Below are 20,437 nucleotides of genomic sequence, written 5' to 3' on the forward strand. Positions count from 1 at the left end.
TTTGTTTGTGTCTGCGGTCTGATTCAGGAGGTGGACCGGGGACATGGGGGGAGTTTTTTTCTGCAGCTGGTCCCACCGGCGAATCTGAATTAAGATTTGTAATTTAAAGAGATGGTGGCTGTGGGGATAAAGATAGGGGCGTTTGGTGAGAGAAGAGGAGACATTAACATAATAAGAGCCTCTTCATTTGCACACAAGCCCAAGCTATCCCCACCACCAGCACCCCCACCCCCATACAGAACTCCCTCTGGTCCGCAGTCACACCCATTAAGCCTGCAAAGCCTTCATTGTCCGGCCGGGCTGCGGACCTGAGGACCCCTCGCCAACAGATTGGGCTGGGTGAAGGGTTACAGCCAGACAAAGGAGGCTCCCTCCACCCCCTCTCCTCTATTTGAAATCAATCACACTGGCTTTCACATGCAGTGCCCCCCCTCCCTTGCCAGGGCCAGCTCCCCAACGGAGTCCCCAATGCTGAATCGTCAGTCCTCCTTTCAGGGTGGGGTCCCACCCTGGACCCACTGTCTCTGACAATGCAGACTGAAAGAGTGAAGCTGTTGTTAGAGGAAGACCACGTAGTGTTGTCTCAAACTGTACATGGTTGTTTTGAACATGTTAATGAGACCCAGAGCTTTTCTAAACTCGTTTTATGACTTAAGAATTTTGTATCGGAGCTAAAACATTGATGGTTTTCTTCCAACAGCAGCAACAAGAACTGGAACTCCTTCTGGTATTTAACCACAAATTGTTTGATTGGGCTGGAGGTCGAAGCAGTTTACTACAAAATAACAAATGGAGGGTTTCATTCCAAAATTTTAAGCCATCGTTAAAGGTCAAATCCATAATTTTTGGACCACATACATTTGAGGTTTGAGTCGAAGGATTTCTTGGGTTGTCAAATACTGTTTTTTTTTTTGGTTTTTTTTCAAAAGCCGCAGATGCAAACCAATCTTTAATAGCATCTACTGTTAGATTGTGTTTTGGGGGTGAGTTAAATGTTGTGTTTTAATTTAAAGGGGATCATTGCGTTCATATGTTCCCACTAAATTGAATATTTTGGAATGAAACCCGAACATGAAGACAATATGACAGCTGCAACAGGTTTGGCACTTAAAACACTTGATTAAATTCCTCTCTCCTTTCGCCTCCAATAACCTTCATTTTTGTGTCATTCAGAATAATTTATAAAGGCAATCGTCTTTCTGCTGTTGATATGTACATACAATATTTTAATATTCTAATATATTCACAGGAAATCGTAAATTCAGGCACTTTGCTGCCACTACAGCCACTTCTTAGCACACGAGATCCTGAGATTTAAGACCGTTTTTTCTTTTTTTAAATAAGCAACACAAAAGTAAAATAATCTTATATAGAGAGATTTATATTTAACTATCTGTTTCTTCTTTTTTATCATAGCAAAATAAATCTTTTTGTTTTTGTTTAAAATGTCTTGTTTCTCGCCCTGGTTTCGGGTTGTGTGAGGAGATCATTGTCCTTCGCCTCGCTGAGGGAGAGTTGATCAAAGAAAGCATTTCGAGGCCTTTACGAGTACCAGGTTCTTCTCCTGTTGTGTTTAGTGCCGCAGCTCTCCAACGTTTACAACTGTTCTTGGGCACAGTGCCAGAGCTGATAGTCCAAAGTACCGCATTTTTGTTTGTCCTCTTTTTTTCTTCTGCCCACGATGAAATGTTTTTCTTCAAACTTTCACCATGTGATGAAGCCCACCGGCCTCAGTGCTCCACTTGCATACATGTGTTTATATGTGTGTGTATAAATGCCCACCTATATCTAAGGGCTTCGTCTGGTGCCATAATGGAGGTCCAACTTTAACTTGATGAAATGCTTCTGCGAACCTCCAATATGGCCGCCAGTGGATGTGTTACAAGTGTTGTGTTCATGTCTGTAAACGTGGTGATGCCTTCCGTTTGGGAGTCTATCGGAGCGCCGTCTTCATATCTATCCTGGAGCGCACGTCCTGGTAGCCCAGGAGGCAGGGGTCGGTGGACAAGGCATCGTGGGTAAAAACAGAGTCGTTGTCGGAGGAGCAGGAGCTGGACGTGTCCTCGCACGACGGGGAGTACTGCTCGAAGGGCGTCGACAGGTCCAAGTACTGAGGGGAGAAAGGGAGTTCAGACATTAGAGAAATGTTGGAGTTTCAAGAAACATTAAAGTGTTTGTTTAAAAAAAGAAATGGCAGGAAACAGATTCTCAAATGCTTGCCAGACTGCGAGTGAATAAACTGTTCATTTAATGCAAATTTAAATGTTTTAAGACCACTGCATCCGTTACCGAGATAAATTAAAGGCTAGAAATATCTGTGTTTTGGATGTAAGAACCAAGAAATCAATCACATGAAATATTGACCAATCTACATTTCAGCTCTTTGGACGCTGCAGCCAAACATTTGATTTTTTTGTTGTTTGGAGTCTCTAAACCCTGGATTGTGCTCGTTGTGCATTAACTCTCATGAACAGAAGACATCTGGACCACAGATTGTGAAAGAGAGGATGTGTGTGTTCATCTTCACGAGTGCATACGTTAAGCTGTGTGCATGTGTGTTTGTGTAGTTTCATGGAGGGGGGGGGGTGCATGGATGTGTGTTTGAAACCCACCTCGTCAGAGATGGACAGCAGCACTTTGTCCAGCTCCTCCACCAGCTGATGGAAGGTCGGCCTCTGGGTGGGAACAGCATGCCAGCACTCACGCATCATCATGTAGCTACGGAGAAGAAAATAAAAACACAACGATATTTAATTTGAGCATGTAGAAAATCTATAATGAGATAAACGTTTAACATTGTCAGCTTTGCAAAGTTTAAGTTTAGTTGAAGGTTGTTATTCTCATGTTATATATGCTATCTACAGGGAGCATACACATTTTTTTTTATCAATAAAGACTTTTCCATAACTTTGAAACAAATTTTCATGACAATACATTCTCTGAAACGTCTTTTTTTGAATAAAAAATAAGACTAAATGGTCCGAGTCTGATGTTCCCCCACACTGAGAACAATGTTACTTGACAAAAATGATCTGCCGAACATTCAAGTTTTGTTTCATCAATACAGATTTTCTCAGTTGATCTTAATTGCGCCACATTTATTCTATTATACAGATATGTGGGAAGCATATTTAATGACTTTTACAAAAACTTTCTGGGTTCCAAAACTTCTCCAAGCTGTACAAACCCTGTATTTATACATACAGGGAGGGGAAGTTCACGTCATACATATGATGTGCACACCCCTCCCTCACTGCTGTCAGCCTAAAACATACGTAAAGTCTCATAAGTAAGACAGTCTGGCTTACAGTTCATGTGTGCAGTTGGAGGGTTTGTCCATGCGGTGTCCTTCCTTCAGCAGCTTGAAGAGCTCCTCGACGGGGATACCAGGGTACGGTGAGCCGCCCAGCGTGAAGATCTCCCACATCAGAACACCAAACGACCACCTGAGCAGAGACGAGAGGATCAGGGTCTACTTTTCTTTACAGTGGTGTAGAACAATGTAAGACTAATAAGAGTTGATGAGTACAATTACGTGATGCTTTGACAAGAAATGGTTATGAAAAAATGATGGTATTTGTTAAAAAGCAATTGTGTTTCCCTGCAGGTATTTTTTTATACGAGAAGTAGTACTTACACGTCGCTCTGGTGTGTGTAGACTCTGTCAAACAAAGCCTCGGGTGCCATCCACTTCACCGGCAGCCGTCCCTGCAGAGCGAACAAGGACACGTTAGAGCCTCGACTTCATTCATCACAACAACTCACACTTTCTGCTTTCTGTTTCTAAAATGTTTGTCTTTTTTTCTCCTTCACAATCCTCCCTCTCCTCCCTCCTCGTCTACCCTGTTTTTCTAATTAAGTCCCATTAAGCCTGCTGCCAATCAGAGTTAAACATCAGACATCTGTCTTGAGGACTATTAACGCTGTGAAAGGGTCCTAGCTGAGGAGCAGACATGTATACAAGCAGCCTTTTTTTTTTTCTTATTCTCCCTACTGGAAAACAAATTTCCTCCCTGGAAAGCTACAGGAGCAGAAAAAAAGGAATTCCTAAATACATGCGTCTACAAACTGTCACTCACGTTGGTGGTTTTCTTGTAGTAGTCGATCTGGTGGACTCCTCTGGCGAGGCCGAAGTCAGCGATCTTCATCACGTTGTCCTCCGTCACCAGAACGTTTCTGGCTGCCAGATCTCTGTGGATGCACTGCAGAGAGAGAAGAGAGAGAATTAAAGACTTGCATAAAACTCTAAAGTGAGCTTAAGACCAGCAGCTGGGTCTTCAGATTAGAAGTTTAGCATAAAGTTTAAATGGCCCACAATAATATGCTCAGAGTTTAATTTGGAAAGTGGGCTGAATGCATTGTTTTTTTTCTTCTTTTAAGTATGTTGCCACTTGATTTTAAACCACTCCCCCTTTGGCATAAGTATACATTTACAGTCCTGGCCAAACAAGAGGGTTAAACAGAACTTTATTATTATGCTTTTACATTTATGAAATGTAAAAGCATAATTTTAAATTGAGACCTGTGACGCGCCATGTTCTCGTCTGTTCCAGGCTGCGGTTTGGAGCATTCATGTAAAAACATGGAGTTATGGGAGGTAGAAATGATTCACTGCAGATTCTCTCCGAATATGTAAAGACTCAGGAGTCTAAAGTCAACACAGAGCGCCTCTTTTTAAGTGAGCGCAACAAAATTAAAATGTCTTTATATAGAAACCCGGGAGTTTGAAGAAAAAACAAACCCCTTGGGAGGGAAGAAAAAGAAAGGCACTGTTTGCCCACATTGAATGGATATCATTAAGTTTATTTTGGTTTTCATTCGAAATAGACGTGGGATTTGTGGGTATGTGCAAAATGAACCAGTCTTGGTTTGTGGGTCTCCCCATAATGGAGGGTTAGTTTCAGGCTCCTGCATTCTTAGGAGGCCGTAGAGCCAGAAACCTGATGCCTGCGCCCAGACGACGGCTCTGCTGCCTGTTTGCTAACAGATTTATGGCAGCGCTAAAAAGGACAAAGCCCTGCGATGGAGGGGACGGACAGATGGATGGAGAAGAGTAAACAGGACTGAAGCTGCGGCAGCTTTCTGTTCAGGAATGCCTGTCTGAGACACCGGCTGGCAGACAAAGAGACGTGTTGATAAGGAGCACACATACAGAGTGCATGCTGGGTAAATGAAAGGAATAGAAACATGAGGGGGTTGGGATGGGAAGAAAGAGAGAAAGAAAAGGGGCAGACAGATGAAAAGAGAGATCCATCTGAAGGCCAAGTGCCCATATCCAAAAACACAGAATTACATAACAACTCAATCCTAATCACAATTCGTGATATTCCAAAGCCTTTTACTATCCTGCTATCCTTTTGTGGCTCTATTTCCCGGTCTGATTTATAAACCTCCCTGTTAAGTTTCTTGAGGTCACCTAAAACCATAAATCAATTGTCCAGCTCACACCAAAAGTATTATAACTAAGTATTAGAAATCTCAAATTACATTTGAGTACTGAACATTTCTGTTGGGGCTACGTAAGCATATGGATAGTGTCTACTTAAACTAGCAAAAAAAACTGTATGTTTATAGTTAACATTGAAAACAACAGTGCTCATTTGTTTTTTTTGTTTTTTCCAATATTGTTAAGTCCATCAATGGGAAAAAATATCATGAATTCCCATAACCTGAGATGATGTCTTCAACTATCTCTGGAACCAAAGACCTTTCTGCTTTTTTTGACTTGACGAGTTGCTTAAATTATTTATCAAATATCAAATAGGGTTAAGTAACTACCAGTTAGTCAGTTGGTCAATTAATAGACTCTTTTCTGAACTTAATCTTCGTTTCCTGACAAGCTTTTTAACTGCTGGGGGAAATTACAGAAACTCTTTAGACACAAAGTGCCCCAAAAATAAATGTATAGGGATTGTATAATTATGTATAAGTGTTTGAAACAATTGCCTCTTGCTTCCATGAAACACTTGAAGAATTTATTTGAGTCCCCACAGACTCAGATAGCTTCTTTTCTACTACAAGTTATTTCCCATCTTTAAAGTGAGCGTACCCTTTTTGAGGCCAGGTACTCCATCCCTCTGGCCACCTGGTAGGCGCAGGACAGCAGGTCTTTGAAGGTGAGCTGCTCTTCAGGCACCTTGGTCACATCAAAGGTGTAGTCCATGCCTGGGGGTCTTCGGGCCCGCAGGTACTCCCTCAGACTGCCTTTGGAGGCGTACTCCACCAGAACATACAGAGGCCCTGAGGGGGGGGAACACAAACAACATGAAGGACGGGGTTGTTTCTATTGTTGTTTTAGCCTTGAGGCTTGGGACCACCATCGTTGAAACACTAAATTAGTTGTTTGTTGAGGTTTACGATAATTAGGACCCTTAGTTGAAGCAGAAATAAACTAGAACAGTTAAATCAGACACTCACCATCCTGTGTGCAAACTCCAAGCAGGTTGATGATGTTCTTGTGTTTGTCCATCACCTTCATCAGCTCCATCTCCGAGATGAGGTCTGCCAGATCTTTGTCTGTGGCGTCATCTATAGGGAGGGATACATTTTGTTTAGAAGAAAGAGCAGATTTACGCTGATCTCCAATGGCATTTTTGTGTTTGTATCAGTTCTTTCATACCTTTGAGCATCTTAACCGCCACAGTTGAAGCCGGATCCGGAGAGTCCTTGTTGATGCCGTAGGCATCGGCTCTGACCACCTGACCGAAGCAGCCTTCTCCTAGAGGTTTGCCCAACGTTAAACTAGAGAGAGAAAGAGCGAAAGTTAGCAAAAATAAGATGTACAAATCCATAATTTGGGGCTCTGGCTTTTTTAAAGCATAGGCTAGATAGAGCCAAAAACCGGCTGCGGCCTTGTTTCTTTTTAGGTCCCACAAATGAGTCCCAGAACTAAGCCAAACTAAACTTGGTGAAGAAATACTCTCTTTGCAAGAACTTTCAAGTAAACTCTGTTAACACATCGCTTTCTTAACAATTTCCAACGCGACAGCCGAGTTTTATTTCTTTGCAGATGATGGTGGAAGTGATTCTAACTTGCAGACAACTTACTTCTCTCTGGGGAACTCCCAGTCAGGGTCATAGGGCAATTCAAACTCCATGACTCCAGCCAGCATGGGAGAGCAGCTGGACGAGAGGCGAGCCACCCTCATCAGCGACGCACTGGACTTCCCAGACGAGTTTGACTCCACCGAGTACTAAAGGAAGAGGAACAAATAATTTAGTTAACAGGAACATACAGGAAGGAACTATAAACCTGCTCCCTGCAAACTAATGCATACTCTGGGACTTTAGTCATAGTCGACTACTTCTCAAAGTTAGAGAAGACCGACTTTAAGTTCCCATAATGCAAAGCGCCCTGTACCTGTCTGCGAAGAGGAAACTTGGAGAGCTTCTGGACAGGGAGGGCGTCAAACGGCTCCCTTCTTGGGTGGACCTGCATTCGACACAACACCACGATGACGATGGCCATGATCAGGGCCAGGAAACCACAGGCGTAGATGATGATATCTGTGTACTTTGTCTCCAAGGTGTCCATAGCGTCTGCTGCTTCCTCCTCTATAGGAAGAAATGGAAGATTAAAAAACATTTTTATTTTACCTGTTCAAAGATTTTCTGTACCAAGATATAACTTGCTGAATCTCTTGCTGCCAATTAAGAGCCAAGAATATAAAAAAAATAATTTGTGCAGCATATGGCGGTAAGCATATTTTTGAAGAATTAAAAGTTAAATCATTCAAGCAATTACGTTCATTTGTTTCAGCTTTGATTCATGTAGCCTTCAGTTTGTTTTTTTACCTGAGAGGACGGTGAGCCAAGCAGACTGGTGCGCAAATCCGATGGAATTTCCAGCCAGACAGGTGTACTCTCCTGCATCCTCCATGGATACTTTGGACAGGTAGAGCACCTCCACCTCTGACATGTTCAGACTGCCGGTCTGTACAACACAATTCCAGAAAAAGTGACATCAACAATTAGTATCCAACAATCATCACAATACAACTTGTTTTAAGAGGTTTTTACTATTGTTTAGCCAACTAATGCTACTTTTCAGGGCACTTGTTTGTCAGGAAGTCATAACCATATTATGGCAAATGGGAGTAGATAAAGGTAAAAGATAAAGCAGGTTCCAGTCTTTTGGATATCAGAACAAAGATAAGAACTTGAACATACTTTAGCTAAAGTTTGACCAACCTTGAGGACCCGGACGTAGGGCGTCCCGTCAGAACCGTAGCGGCTGCCGTTCCTTTCTATGTGTTTAAGCCACTGAATGTGAGGTTGGGCATCGCTGTAGACCTTACAGTGGAACTGGACGTCGCTTCCCACAACTGCTGTGGTGTTGGCTGGTAGACCAGCCTGCAGGATGGGCCTGTGTGGGGAACGCTCTGTGTCGGGAAGATAAGATAAGATAAGATAAGATAAGATAAGATAAGATAAGATAAGATAAGATAAGATAATCCTTTATTAGTCCCGCAGCTGGGAAATTTGCAAGAAATCAAAGAAGAGATGAGCAAAGTGGCTGAAGATGAAAGAGAAACCAGTCAAAGCTTAAAGGATTTCTGTCTTCTCGGGGCAACAGGTCAAAGATAATTTGGGGACATGGAGAAAGAGATTTAACTGATCTGCCAAGCTTAGCCTCAGAAATTCTCCTCTCACCAAGGAGTCCATGCAGACAGGCCAAATACAGGAAACTGGAATCATAGTGAGCGGTGGCTAATGAAATCCGGATATTTGGCCGTTTCACAGTCGGCAAACATGACTGCTTTGTAAACAAATGTCTACAAATGCCAAGAATTTGTCACTGTCACATATAATGTGTTTCCATGCTGGCATACAAGAGCAGGAAATGTCATTTTGGGTTGGAAATTGGTTCCATTAGCGTGGCTCTTTTTCAGCTGTTCGCCGGGCTCTCTTTGATCTGTGGTTACTCTCGCTCTCTGATCTCGTTAGTTGTCTCGTTAGTCTTCTCCCCCCGTCGACGGGGACGGAAACTGACCCCGCGGTGGACTGACAGCGAACAAATGAACAAACAAACCGCAGCCCTCCTCGATCTCCTGTCACAGGTCAGGTAGAAAACTGGTGTGGACGCCCAACCGTCCACATCCTGCCCAGGCGCCCCTTTCACCTTCCACTCAACCCCCCCACTTATGCCCTCCCTCAGACTGGAGGCTTTTATTTGAAGGCATGCCTTTTCCACAAGTCCTGACTAATAACTGTTGATAGCGCTGCCGTAAACGCTGTCAGCCAGAAAGTATTTATACTCATATCCAAAGAATCATTTCTTATGTCTGTGAACCTGAATTCTTAACTTAAACCCAAATCTTTTGAACTTGCACACACTCTGTGTCCAGACAGCGGTGGATCATTTGTTTCTTACCCAGGACATCGAGGACGTAGCTGTGAGCTATGGAGCCGTATTTGTTCTCCACCATGCAGGTGTAGTTTCCTCTGTCTGAAGGCACGACGCTCTCCATTACCAGGCTCCAGTGTTGGTGTCTCAGCTAGCCAAAGAAAAATACACACAAAAAATACATAAGCATGGATAGACACTCCCTGTATTTTACAAAACTTCATATCATTGTAAGCTCTACCGGATTATCCGAATGAATGTCATGCAGGAGATGAAACCCATTCTCACCTTGATGCCCCCAATGCGGTGCTCTCCTCTGAATTCACGTCCATTTTTTAGCCAGCGGATGCTTGGAATGGGGCTGCCCATGGCCGGGCAACGAAACTTCACCGTGTTGCCTGCAGGAACAGCATACAGCTTCTTCTCCATACGCTGAGTGTGGGTCCAGTAAGGACCTGTATGGATAGAGACCAGACAATGAGACGTTAGTCAGAGAGGTCTCTTATGAAGCCCGGAGGTTAAGCTGTACAAATTCCAAAGGGAACAGCAACAACAACATACCTCTGGAGAAGTAAACTTGGTCGTTTTCTATCTCAGCCGATGAGTCGTCCAATCCATTGTCCTCATCATCGTCCCCCGACCCGAACGAGTCTGAAAACAAATAAAGGCAACATGAGAAACTTTGAAGATTGTTTTTGGTCTATGAAAATGCTCTTTGCAATCCTACAGCACCAACATATTTGACTTATTAAAAAGTGCTTGTTTTGTCAAACCCACAGTCCAAAGCCTAAAAAATAATCAGTTTAATATCCTATAAGTTTGAGAAAAGCAACAAATGTTCACATTTTAGAAGCTGGAACCACCGCTTTTTTGCTTTTGAATTTTGTCGACTGATTAATCGACTTGTGTCATCTCAAATGTAATGTCAATGTCTGTGAACAAAGAGTGTCTGTTTTGTACAAGTAAATAATGTTGACTTGGCTTAACATTTTGCTGAAAAAAAACAAACTAACATCAACAGTGACATGCACCACAAATCTTAAATCGACAGAACAACTGTTAGTTAACAGTGTTGGTGTCCTTACCTGCCACAGTGATGGTGAAGTTCCTCACAGGCTCTTTGGTTCCCCGGAGAACACACACATAAATGCCAGAGTCCTCATATGTCACATCTGTGATCTCCATGATGGCTCCGCGGATCTGGATGCGGGGCGTGGCCAGAACCCGGACCCCCTCCTTGTACCAGGTCACCGCCATGCCGGGCCGGGTGCTCGGGTCGCAGCGCAGTTTCAGGACGTTTCCCGGCTCTAGCAGAAGATGCTCTGTGGTGTCCTCACTCAGGTCGTCAAGAACATCTGTTGAGAGAAAAAGAAAATCAGCACAAAATTAAGTCTGTGCATCTTGTTTCATTTCTTTCCTTCGTTTTCTATATATTCTACCCTTTCTCACACATGTCAGAAGGTTATTTCTTAATCTCCTCTCTGAAGCAAGTAGCCGTCCCCTCAACTATGACCTTCAACACTTCAACTCCATTATCTCCTCTACCAACACACACACAATGAAATTACCATGGAGACCAGGAGGCCTGACCTACCCAACCCTCCTCCACACAACCCCCTCCTCCTCCCCTTCATCTTTTTGTTCCCCCTGTGGATTATTGTTGGGACTGAGAGCCATCTAGCTAACACTGCAAACTCCCTCCCAAAACAGAAAGAAAAAGAAGAAAAAGAAAGAAGAAAGAAGAAAGAAGAAGGAAGAAGAGAAGCTGCAAGCTAATGAACATGTTGCAGCGTGACAGTGGACGGAGAGTAAATCTGAGGGGTGGTGAAGGTTCACTGGAGATCTAAGTGAGCGATGGGAGGGGAGAAGTTCATTCCAGCCTGGGGAGGAGGACGAGCCCACACAGATGGCTGCCATACCATCTTCAAGAGTCTGTGCTGTCTTTTCTTGGTTTTCCAAACCTATTCTAGACAGCCTAAACTCATGCATCGTAAATATTTAAGGGGATTGCAATGTCAGAAAGGGATTCAAACTGAAACACCTTGTGATTTCACAGTGCTTATTTTGGATTCAACATTTTTCCAGCACGAGATTTAGGTTACCTGATGGGATGTCTGCAGCAGTCAGGTCCACAGTTCGAGAAATTATGGTACCTGTGGGAGTAAAAAGTTGAGGTTAGAATATAACATAACACTTGGTCTTGCCAGATGCTGCATTCTAGTATAATTGCGCTAAAAGTATGGGCTCTTTGTATGAAGTTGGCACCAAAACTACCAAGATTTTCCCCAAAATGTTGGTGTGAAATAAGAGTGTCTCACCAGGCAGGACCTCCATCCACGCTGACCGCCGACCACCCACCACCCCCGTGGTGTTTTCTGGATAACCTGGTATGATCGGAGGCCTGGAGACCCGAAGATCTGAAAAGAAAGAGGAGATACATATAGGAAATTAGTCTTTATTATTGATATTGGGGAGGCATTTCACTTGGACTAGGATTTCCAGCTGGAAGAACCCTTCTTCCTCTGAAGGATTCTTATTTACTTCTAAAATACCAGATTCCAGGTATCATGTTTTGGACAGAATTCCAAAACATTTATTCACAGAATAAAAGAGTCTAGCGTTTTAACAAACTGCTACAAACCTCCTGAACGAGCTCTCAAGTAAAATATGTCTAAAAACACCCTTGAGGTTTCAGTTTACCTCTGAAAAGTCCAGCAACAGAAGTACACCATGTTCCTTAGCAGTCGCTGTCATTTAATGCAACTAGGAACCGGTGATAGAGTGCCCTGATAACCCGGCTACCATCGTGTCACCATCAGCCACAGTGCCCCCCATTCACCGGGTCACTCGCCCATTCATGTGCTCGCCCACTCACTTGTTGGAGCATATGTGCGCCCTGGCCAAGGACCTCGCTCGCTGCTCAGTCACTCAGAACGAGCAATTTTCCAGGGCAATTTTCTGTCTGATTGCTTCCTGCGAGCGCTTAGTGAAAAGGCAATCTGTTCCCTTGTCGGAGTGAAGTGCTTTCAGAAGCACACACACACTGCTACAACCTTTGTGAGTGGAAAATCAGACACGCTGATTGGTCAAAGCAGCCAAAAGGAAAACAAATTACAAAAAAAACGTGGTAATGGATAGTTTTAATGTGAACACATTACACATTACACACATTAACCCGGTCCTCTGAGCTCCAAATATTAAGAATAAGAAATCCCAAAAAGCATCTTCATCTAATGGAGCAAACACAGTACACACACACACACACACACAGACACACACTTACGGCCGTGCTAATGAACTTGCAGAGAAGGGAACGGTGCCCGGGAGTTGAACTCGCGGCAGAGTGTGAATTGTCACCCAGAGGCGAGGGGGCAAACAAAACACAACACAACACAAACAAACCGCTCGGCCGGTGCGAGCCAGCCATCAGCCGGCCGGCCGGGCGGCTGATGGCTGGCGGAGCAGAGCTCTCTGTGGAAACCAGTTGGGACAATGAGGAGTCTCATGCCCTGACCCAGGGAACAGAGCTGTGGGTCCGCTTTATAACTGCACAGCTACAGAACACCGGAAAAGTCATTCAGTTTTGTTCTATGGAGAAATGCTGTAGTTTAATCAAATAACTCTTAATTTGAACCCCATAAATACTATCTTTACGACGTAACCAATAAATTAATGATTTATAACACATTGTGAATATTATATAAGTGTTTATTGATGTATTTCATAACTCCTTGTGTAAAGCAAAGATAAACAGATATTGCATGTTTGACAATATCATATAACGCAGTTGCTATAATATAAATCAGTCAACTTATATTCATAAATATGAAGTTGCTGGGAGTCCACTCTCTGAGCGAAGCTCTTGAAGAATTCTAGTTCAAGACCTTGAGTCACACGGTTGTTTCTGAGGTAAGAAATTAACCTGCAAGCTCAACATCCCAGATTTGTATGCACAGTTAATGTAAGCATTTGCTCTCTTGTGTCATCATCTAGCATTAGATATGATTACATACTTTGCAGGCATTACAGATGCATGATTTATGAGAAGTTATAATTAACACAGCTCCGGCCTGTTCTGCAGATGCACTCCTTAAAAATAAATTGCTAACCCACTTCTACAGAAGCAAAAGATGGCATTCTTCGGGACTCATTGTTAACCTTGTTTTTGGAGGAAAGCTTTTTCTATCTCTTAGAAAAAAACAGGATTAAACCGGGCAAGGACTTAAGTTGGCAGCCAAACTTTGAAATCATCTATGTATATTTCCAGTTTTTATATTTGCGCTGATGTATGAATAAAAAGCAACCAAAAGCCATTCAAGCTAGTCAGCTATGTTCAGACAAAAGCTATACTCAGACTCTTCTATAATCTGTAATGATGTGGCAGAAAACAAGACTGAAATATTTTTTTTCTTGAGGGGAGGAAAAAAAAACATTGAACAAGTCAGATCCCTGCATTTAGCAGCATGTGGTTAGTAACATTATATGTATAATTATATTTAGCAACATGACAGAAAACGCCCGGTGGCTTGTTTCTGTGCAGAAAATTGGGAAGCATTCTTCCACTTTGATTTGAGTCTATTTGAAAAATATCACAGAATTGTTGAGGAGCTGTTTGATACTCCAAAGGATCAAGATAAAAGATGCAACGCTTCCTCCAAAGCAGCAACCTGCATGTTTTACGACCTGAAGAAAACTCTATGATCAATCCTGGTGCGACTCTTAACTCGTCCTTCTTCCGTCCTAAATAAACCCGAGAGGTTTTTTTCTGCTTCTTGTCCTCTGAACCAGCAAGCCTCGGCTGGCCTTGCGGGGGCCCAAAAGTACAAAGATGCAGAAGAGACAGCTTCTGTGCAAGATGCCCCCCGGGGTAGCAAGCCACTTTGTCTTTCATCAGTCTACACAGAAAAATGTCCATTAGTCCTTTAATCTGACTTTAAAAAAATCATCTACTTCACGGAAAAAGAGAAGCAACTCATTTTGCTGATTGTATTGGACAAGTTTACTGATTCAACCTTAACTCGGTGGAAACATTCTGACAATGGCTGACTTTTTGCATTGGCTTCTGTTTGTAAAGCATCAATGAAAAAGCTCCCCTCCTCCTCCTCCTCCTCCTCCTCCTCCTCCTCCTCCTCCTCCTCCTCCTCCTCCTCCTTCTCATCCCCTACAGCTGGCTCACAGCCAGGCAGATTTACACTTCCGAGCCCCAGGGCCTCTGACGGATCAGGTAGCTCAGTTTACGGCAGCCGAAAACACTGAGAGCTTTTTTTCCCCTCCTCCCCACCTTTCTCCTTCCAAGACTGGACTGCAGCCTCTCGGTCATTTTTCCTGTCACCTTGACTTGCTCTGTGGTCATGGCTGCCAATAAACTTACACTTTCTAAGAAGGGAAAGTGGGCTGATCCAAACCATTGCAGACGCACGCCGTTATTTTGTGTCGCACCTTTTTTTCGGAGCAGTTAACTGCGAATTAAGACGTAATACAATCAGACCTTTCCGTCACATGAGTATATCTTACTTATGCAACACGAAGCCCCAAAAGTGAGGAAGGAAACCATCAGTGAAGCATCTTAATATTATGTGATTTCAGATTTTAAAAACATCATCACCTGCAGAAAAACAAAAAGCAGTTCAGGTCTTACCTTTATTCCTTCCTTTGTGGATGGCCTTAGCCGAGACTTTGTCCATCAAACAGAGCAGGAGAACGCAGAACGTGCAGATCCTCTCCATCTTCTTCATGCGTGTCTTCTGGTAGAAACAGTAGAAATATACGTTGGAAGCCTGGAGTTGGCCTCACACTCCGGTTTCTGGCATTGGGAACGTCAGAAAACCCACAAAGCCTCTAAATCTGGATCCTGCAGATGCAAAACAACCACAATGGGAGACGGTTATCTTGTGATCAGAGATCTGTCTGGAGAGCAGCTAAAGACACAAACTTCTCTGTGCAGTTTAAACCAGGTGGCAGGGAAAAAACCCACAAACAATTGTTCAGACAAATAGTAAAGGAGCCTGTTTTGACTGTGGGCAGCTGTATTCCTAACCAGATGTCCTGATAACTGTCCCGCTCGTCGGCCCTACATTGTCCAGGCTCTCCTGCGTCATGAATAAGGCGCAGGGCTGTTACCGCCTGTTGTTTGTCAATGGATGGCCCGGCTCAGTCTGCCCCAGGATAATGGGCCCTTACTGGGAAAACACTTGAAACTTGCCAGGAAGCTACAGAATCTGAAGGAGCAGCAGAGAGACTGGACTGGCAGCTGATGAGACTTCAGGTGAAAACAGGTGACTGCTCGCCAGAGCATCAGTCTGATCTGATCTCATGTGATACCTCAAATTTGAGCATTTTACGTCACAAAATAACTCATGACTTCACTTTCTGGCAATGATATTCTCATTTAAACGGGTAACCGTTTGGTCCAAACAGAGTAGGTAAAATACATGCTAATCACAGCCTGCAGTAGCCCAACGTTTTATTTATTTATCACACAATGACAAAATTATGAAGTTGCCACTAAGATTTAGGCTATATATATATATAATTGGCATTCTTTTCAGAAAATGAGTTAATTCTAAAAAAAATATTTAAACGTGTTTTATGAAAATGCTGAGTGCATCACTGCTATTATAATATCAAAGCTCTCTAATAGAAATAGGAGCAAAGTTAATAACAAAACTTCCACAAGTTTGCATCTCTCTAAAAAAAAATATTCAAATGCCTCAATCCCATGAGAAAATACAATTAGCAATACTAAAAAAAAAAAAAAGATTAAAAACACTTACAAAATGTAATTCAAGCACAACGCTGTCACCGAGAACTCATTCTGCAGGCAAACTATGAACATAATGCGGTGATTTCTCTGCTGCTGGTCCGACCAACTGTGGCCTCGCCACACACACACACACACACACACACACACACACACACACACACACACACACACACACACACACACACACACACACACACACACACACACACACACACACACCCTGTTTAAAGAACCAGCCTGCTGAATGAAACGTATTCTTTCTCAATTAAGGACTGGAAAAAAAAAAAAAAAGCTTTTTTCTCCTGCTGCTGCTAATTCTGCTGGCAGGCTGCCTCACTGCTGCAGCCAAAACACTTCTACTGCTTTCTGCTGTTTCTACCAAGAGACAGAGGTCACTGTGTGGGTTTATATCCTTAATGTACTGAATCCTTCTGACACATAAATCCCACTTAAGTCATATGCACTGTTAGCCTCCAACATACCTAATTTAACCTTATATTGCTGTCAGTCAATCAAAGTGTCTGACACATCAAGGGATCAATCAAAGAAATAAAGTAATAAACAGTTTGTTAATTTAAAAAAAATGACTGGAATGAGATGTTTTTCCCCGCAGAAGTGTCTGATCTGGACTGTCAGCATGCAAAGGGTGTGGATGTATTAACTTCATGAGGGTGAAATAGCATTACATTCAGTGTGAGCTGTTTTTTTTTGTTGTTGTGGTCTGACAAGAGTTCAAACTCCGCTCTGAGCGTCTTTCCTTCTAACAAATAGTCCGTGTGGAAGGTTCAATGTCTAAAAGGCAAAAGCGACTTGTTTGGACCTCATATTAAGAGTTCCTTCTCCCCAAGTCCACGTTTCCCATGTTGAGTCCACAGCAGACGAGGATTTACAATGCAAACGAGGTAGCTGGAGAAAAGAACCAGCAACTCTTGTGCCTCTTTTAAGTAAGCTTGTTTTATGAAAACAAATGAACTCACTCTAATCAATGAAGATGTTGTGAATCGAGGCTTTTAGTTGTGATTTAACCAACACACTGCAGCTGAAATGAATGAAGCAACACATCTCCAGCTGTCTCGGTCTGTATTCACCCACCTTTTCTGTCCACGCAGGGGATGACTGGCACCAAGGGGAGAGGAGGGAGGGAGGGAGGGATCACTCCTTGTCCCGTTCAATACCGGTGAATATTGAAATCCTCATTTGGAGCTCTGGTGTACCTTCCCCAGAAGCAGTTTATGAAAAAAAAAATAGAAAGTCGAGCTTATAAATCCATTAAAAACAGCCCCTGGGACCATGAACGACAGCTGCCTGCTGGCTCTGCTGGTGGCCGGTGGAAGGAGCTGTGATCCCCCCTGGGCAAAGTCCACTGCAGCCAGCTCACAGGGCTAAATCCATGGAGAGAAAGGACACCAAACACGAAAGCCAGAAAGTGGATATTAAAAAAAACCCAAAATCTGTCCCTTCTCGCTTTAAAAATAGTGGAAAAAGATCCGAGAAAGAGGTGGTTTAGAGTCCTCTCTCTTGGATAACTTTACGTGCGTCTTTACGCAGCGCCTCTCCTCTCTCCTGTGGCTGTATCCAGATCAGATCTGAGCTCTGCCGCTCAAATGTGAAGCTCAGCCTCCTCAGTCCGTCTCACTTATTTTGCAGAGAAGAGAGAGAGAGAGAGAGAGAGAGAGAGAGATAGACTGCGTCCTCCACACACCAGCACTCATACAGCACTCTGCTGCTCTCAGGACGGCAGTCACAACAACAATGGTCTGTGAGCAGCCAGGGGAGGAGGAGGAGGAGGAGGAGGAGGAGGAGGGGAGAGAGAGAGAGAGAGAGAGAGAGAGAGAGAGGGAGGGAGGGGTGCTCTTCTGTTACCCCCCACACTAAAAACAGCCCCCATCCCTCCCTAAGAGCTTGCAAATAGAAAAGACCAAAGACCCTCATCTGCCTCCCCCCCTCCTCTCCACAGGGCCACAATCAAAAAGTTACACAACTTTTAAATATTTTGTGAGCAAACTGCATCTTTTTTTTTTTTATTATTTGATATAGTGTCCTACAGTGACAAACAAGACCGCATAAATCACTTTTTTTTTTGCCTCATAATTTATTGCGGGCTAATTGTCCTTTATGCAAACAGAGCATTAAGGCCTGGCATTGAGTTGCTTTAGTGAGTGAATGCTGTGAATGCCTCCATGTTTTTAATTGCATCAGTAAAAGAAGAGGAGTGCGTAATCCCATTATAGCTGCAGCTCAGCCCCTTTTTTTTTTTTTATCAGCTTTATGTTTAAGGAAGATCCGCCTGTTAATGTGCTTGTTTTGTTTTGTTTTATTCAATTCATTAAGACTGAAGAGGCGAAAAGATTTGACCATGGAAAATTGAGAGCGATGTGTTTTATTTGTGTGACAGAGAAGTCCAACAGCCTGAGATCAACAGACTGGGTAAATACAAAGACAACACCCGATTATGACAATAAAGTCATAAAAAATAGGAACATAACATTCACTGACTCATTAATTTCTCATTATCTTCCTTAGTCTGTTGGCATTTCATCAAAAACGTTAAAAGCAATGAACATGAACAGTTATATTGAACATATTGTATAGCGTTTAAACAAATATTTTTTAATGTATTTCTTCTATTTTATATCAATGTCCTTGACTTTAAGTACTTTTTTATTTCCTCTTGTATAATGTAATATATTGTAATGTCAGGATCCGGAGAAAGTCAGATACATTTTGGACCTTTGCTTTCATGTTTCCATTTAAGCGTGTCCCTTTTTAAATCCTGGCATTTGTAGGATTTGCTGTATGCATTTATCATCATTACATATTCAGTCAGAACTGTTAGTTCCAATTAAAGGAAATCATAATGCTGAAGCATAAAAACTTTTTTTTAAGACATTGTGATTCTGACAGTTTAAAGAAGCCCCCATGCACAACACCAGATCCAAGGACATTCACAGTCCTGCACGGAGCCCAAACCTAAACCACATCCGACTCCTTCGGGATGAACTGATCAAACTTTGTGGCTGAAAAGGAACGAATCTCTGCAGAGAGCTTCCAAAATCTGTTTGAGATTCTTAAACCAGAAGAGTGGAAGCTGTTTAAGCAGCAGATTAATGCCTCATGGTTTTGGAATTACATGTGCATCTATGGTGGGTGTTCATATGTTGTCGGCCATGTAGCTTATCAATGATGTTACAGAAAAGATTTGCAACGAGCAGATGTCTCTTTTCATCTATAAATCCACCAAAACGAAATGAAGAAATGTTGATGTCAGGCAAATTACATAATATATTGATTTGAAGCTATTTGGTGTTGCCAGGTAGCTAACTTGTGTCCAGAGTGGTGGTTCATTTGTTTAAGCCTTTGAAAAAATCTTTCAGGATTATTGTTTTTGCTCCTGCAGGATAGTGTTTTATTATGGAGAGAGACAGGAAGTGCTGTTGAGAGCGAGGGCAATCACTAGTTACAAAGGTCCTGGCCCGGATTCAAACATGGTTACGTGATACCTGCTTTAGCCTAACCAGCCACCGGGACACTGCATCATCATGAAGAGAAGTTGCATGCTCTGTTGACTTTTATCTGTTGGGTCAGACTCCTCCAGCGACCGCAGCGTGAGTGTGTTTACATGAAATTTATGTGTTGAAATAAATTCCAGATTTGACCTTTGACACTTTGCGGTGCTACTGCAGGTCAGACGGAGCTCTACGGCGAGAGTCAAAGTACACAAATAAAGGACGCAGAGTGGAAGTCATAAAGTAGATAAGAGCTGTGCTAATGCCAGCCGGCGCTACGTGGTGGACTGATGGGCCAGCCGCTATATATGTGGGTCATACCTCAGTCTGTGTGTGTGTGTGTGTGTGTGTGTGTGTGTGTGTGTGTGTGTGTGTGTGTGTGTGTGTGTGTGTATGTGTGAACTTGTACATCTATCTTTGTGAGGACCTGTTATTTAGACCTTCAGAGTGAGGACAGTTTGGCCGTCCTTACCTTTTCACAGGCCTTTCTGAGGGTTCAGACCTGGTTCAGGTTAAAACTAGGTTTGGATGTGTGTGTGTGTGTGTGTGTGTGTGTGTGTGTGTGTGTGTGTGTGTGTGTGTGTGTGTGTGTGTGTGTGTGTGTGTGTGTGTGTGTGTGTGTGTTTTACCCATCTTGTGGGGACTGAGTCACATTGTGGGGACTCACCTTTTTTAGGGGACTAAGTGGGGACAATTGCACATCCCCATAACATACATCATTAGCTTTGGTCTACGTTTAGGTTAAGGTTAGGGTTTGGCTTGTAACAGTTATGGTTACGGTAAGTATCAAAGAAATGCATTTAAATCAATGTAAAGTCATGA

The 20,437-nt window shown here is 42.9% G+C and overlaps 1 protein-coding gene across 1 annotated transcript; it reads right to left on the bottom strand.

Moving 5' to 3' along the window:
- Positions 1–444: 444 nt before the first annotated feature.
- On the bottom strand, positions 445–17,739 carry fgfr4 (fibroblast growth factor receptor 4). The gene is made up of 20 exons (XM_054625206.1): positions 17,202–17,739; positions 14,985–15,197; positions 11,665–11,763; positions 11,449–11,499; positions 10,432–10,701; positions 9,908–9,997; positions 9,635–9,801; positions 9,374–9,497; positions 8,191–8,381; positions 7,795–7,933; positions 7,361–7,554; positions 7,048–7,193; positions 6,620–6,741; positions 6,418–6,528; positions 6,050–6,240; positions 4,080–4,202; positions 3,638–3,708; positions 3,309–3,446; positions 2,613–2,718; positions 445–2,110 (listed from the first exon to the last, which is right to left on the bottom strand). Exons 2-20 carry the CDS (start codon positions 15,079–15,081, stop codon positions 1,934–1,936), a joined length of 2,607 nt encoding a protein of 868 aa, XP_054481181.1. The 5' UTR covers positions 15,082–15,197; positions 17,202–17,739; the 3' UTR covers positions 445–1,933.
- Between the last annotated feature and the right edge of the window lie 2,698 nt (positions 17,740–20,437).

The sequence above is a fragment of the Anoplopoma fimbria genome, chromosome 24 (assembly GCF_027596085.1).
Source record: "Anoplopoma fimbria isolate UVic2021 breed Golden Eagle Sablefish chromosome 24, Afim_UVic_2022, whole genome shotgun sequence".
Classification (NCBI taxonomy): Eukaryota; Metazoa; Chordata; class Actinopteri; order Perciformes; family Anoplopomatidae; genus Anoplopoma; species Anoplopoma fimbria.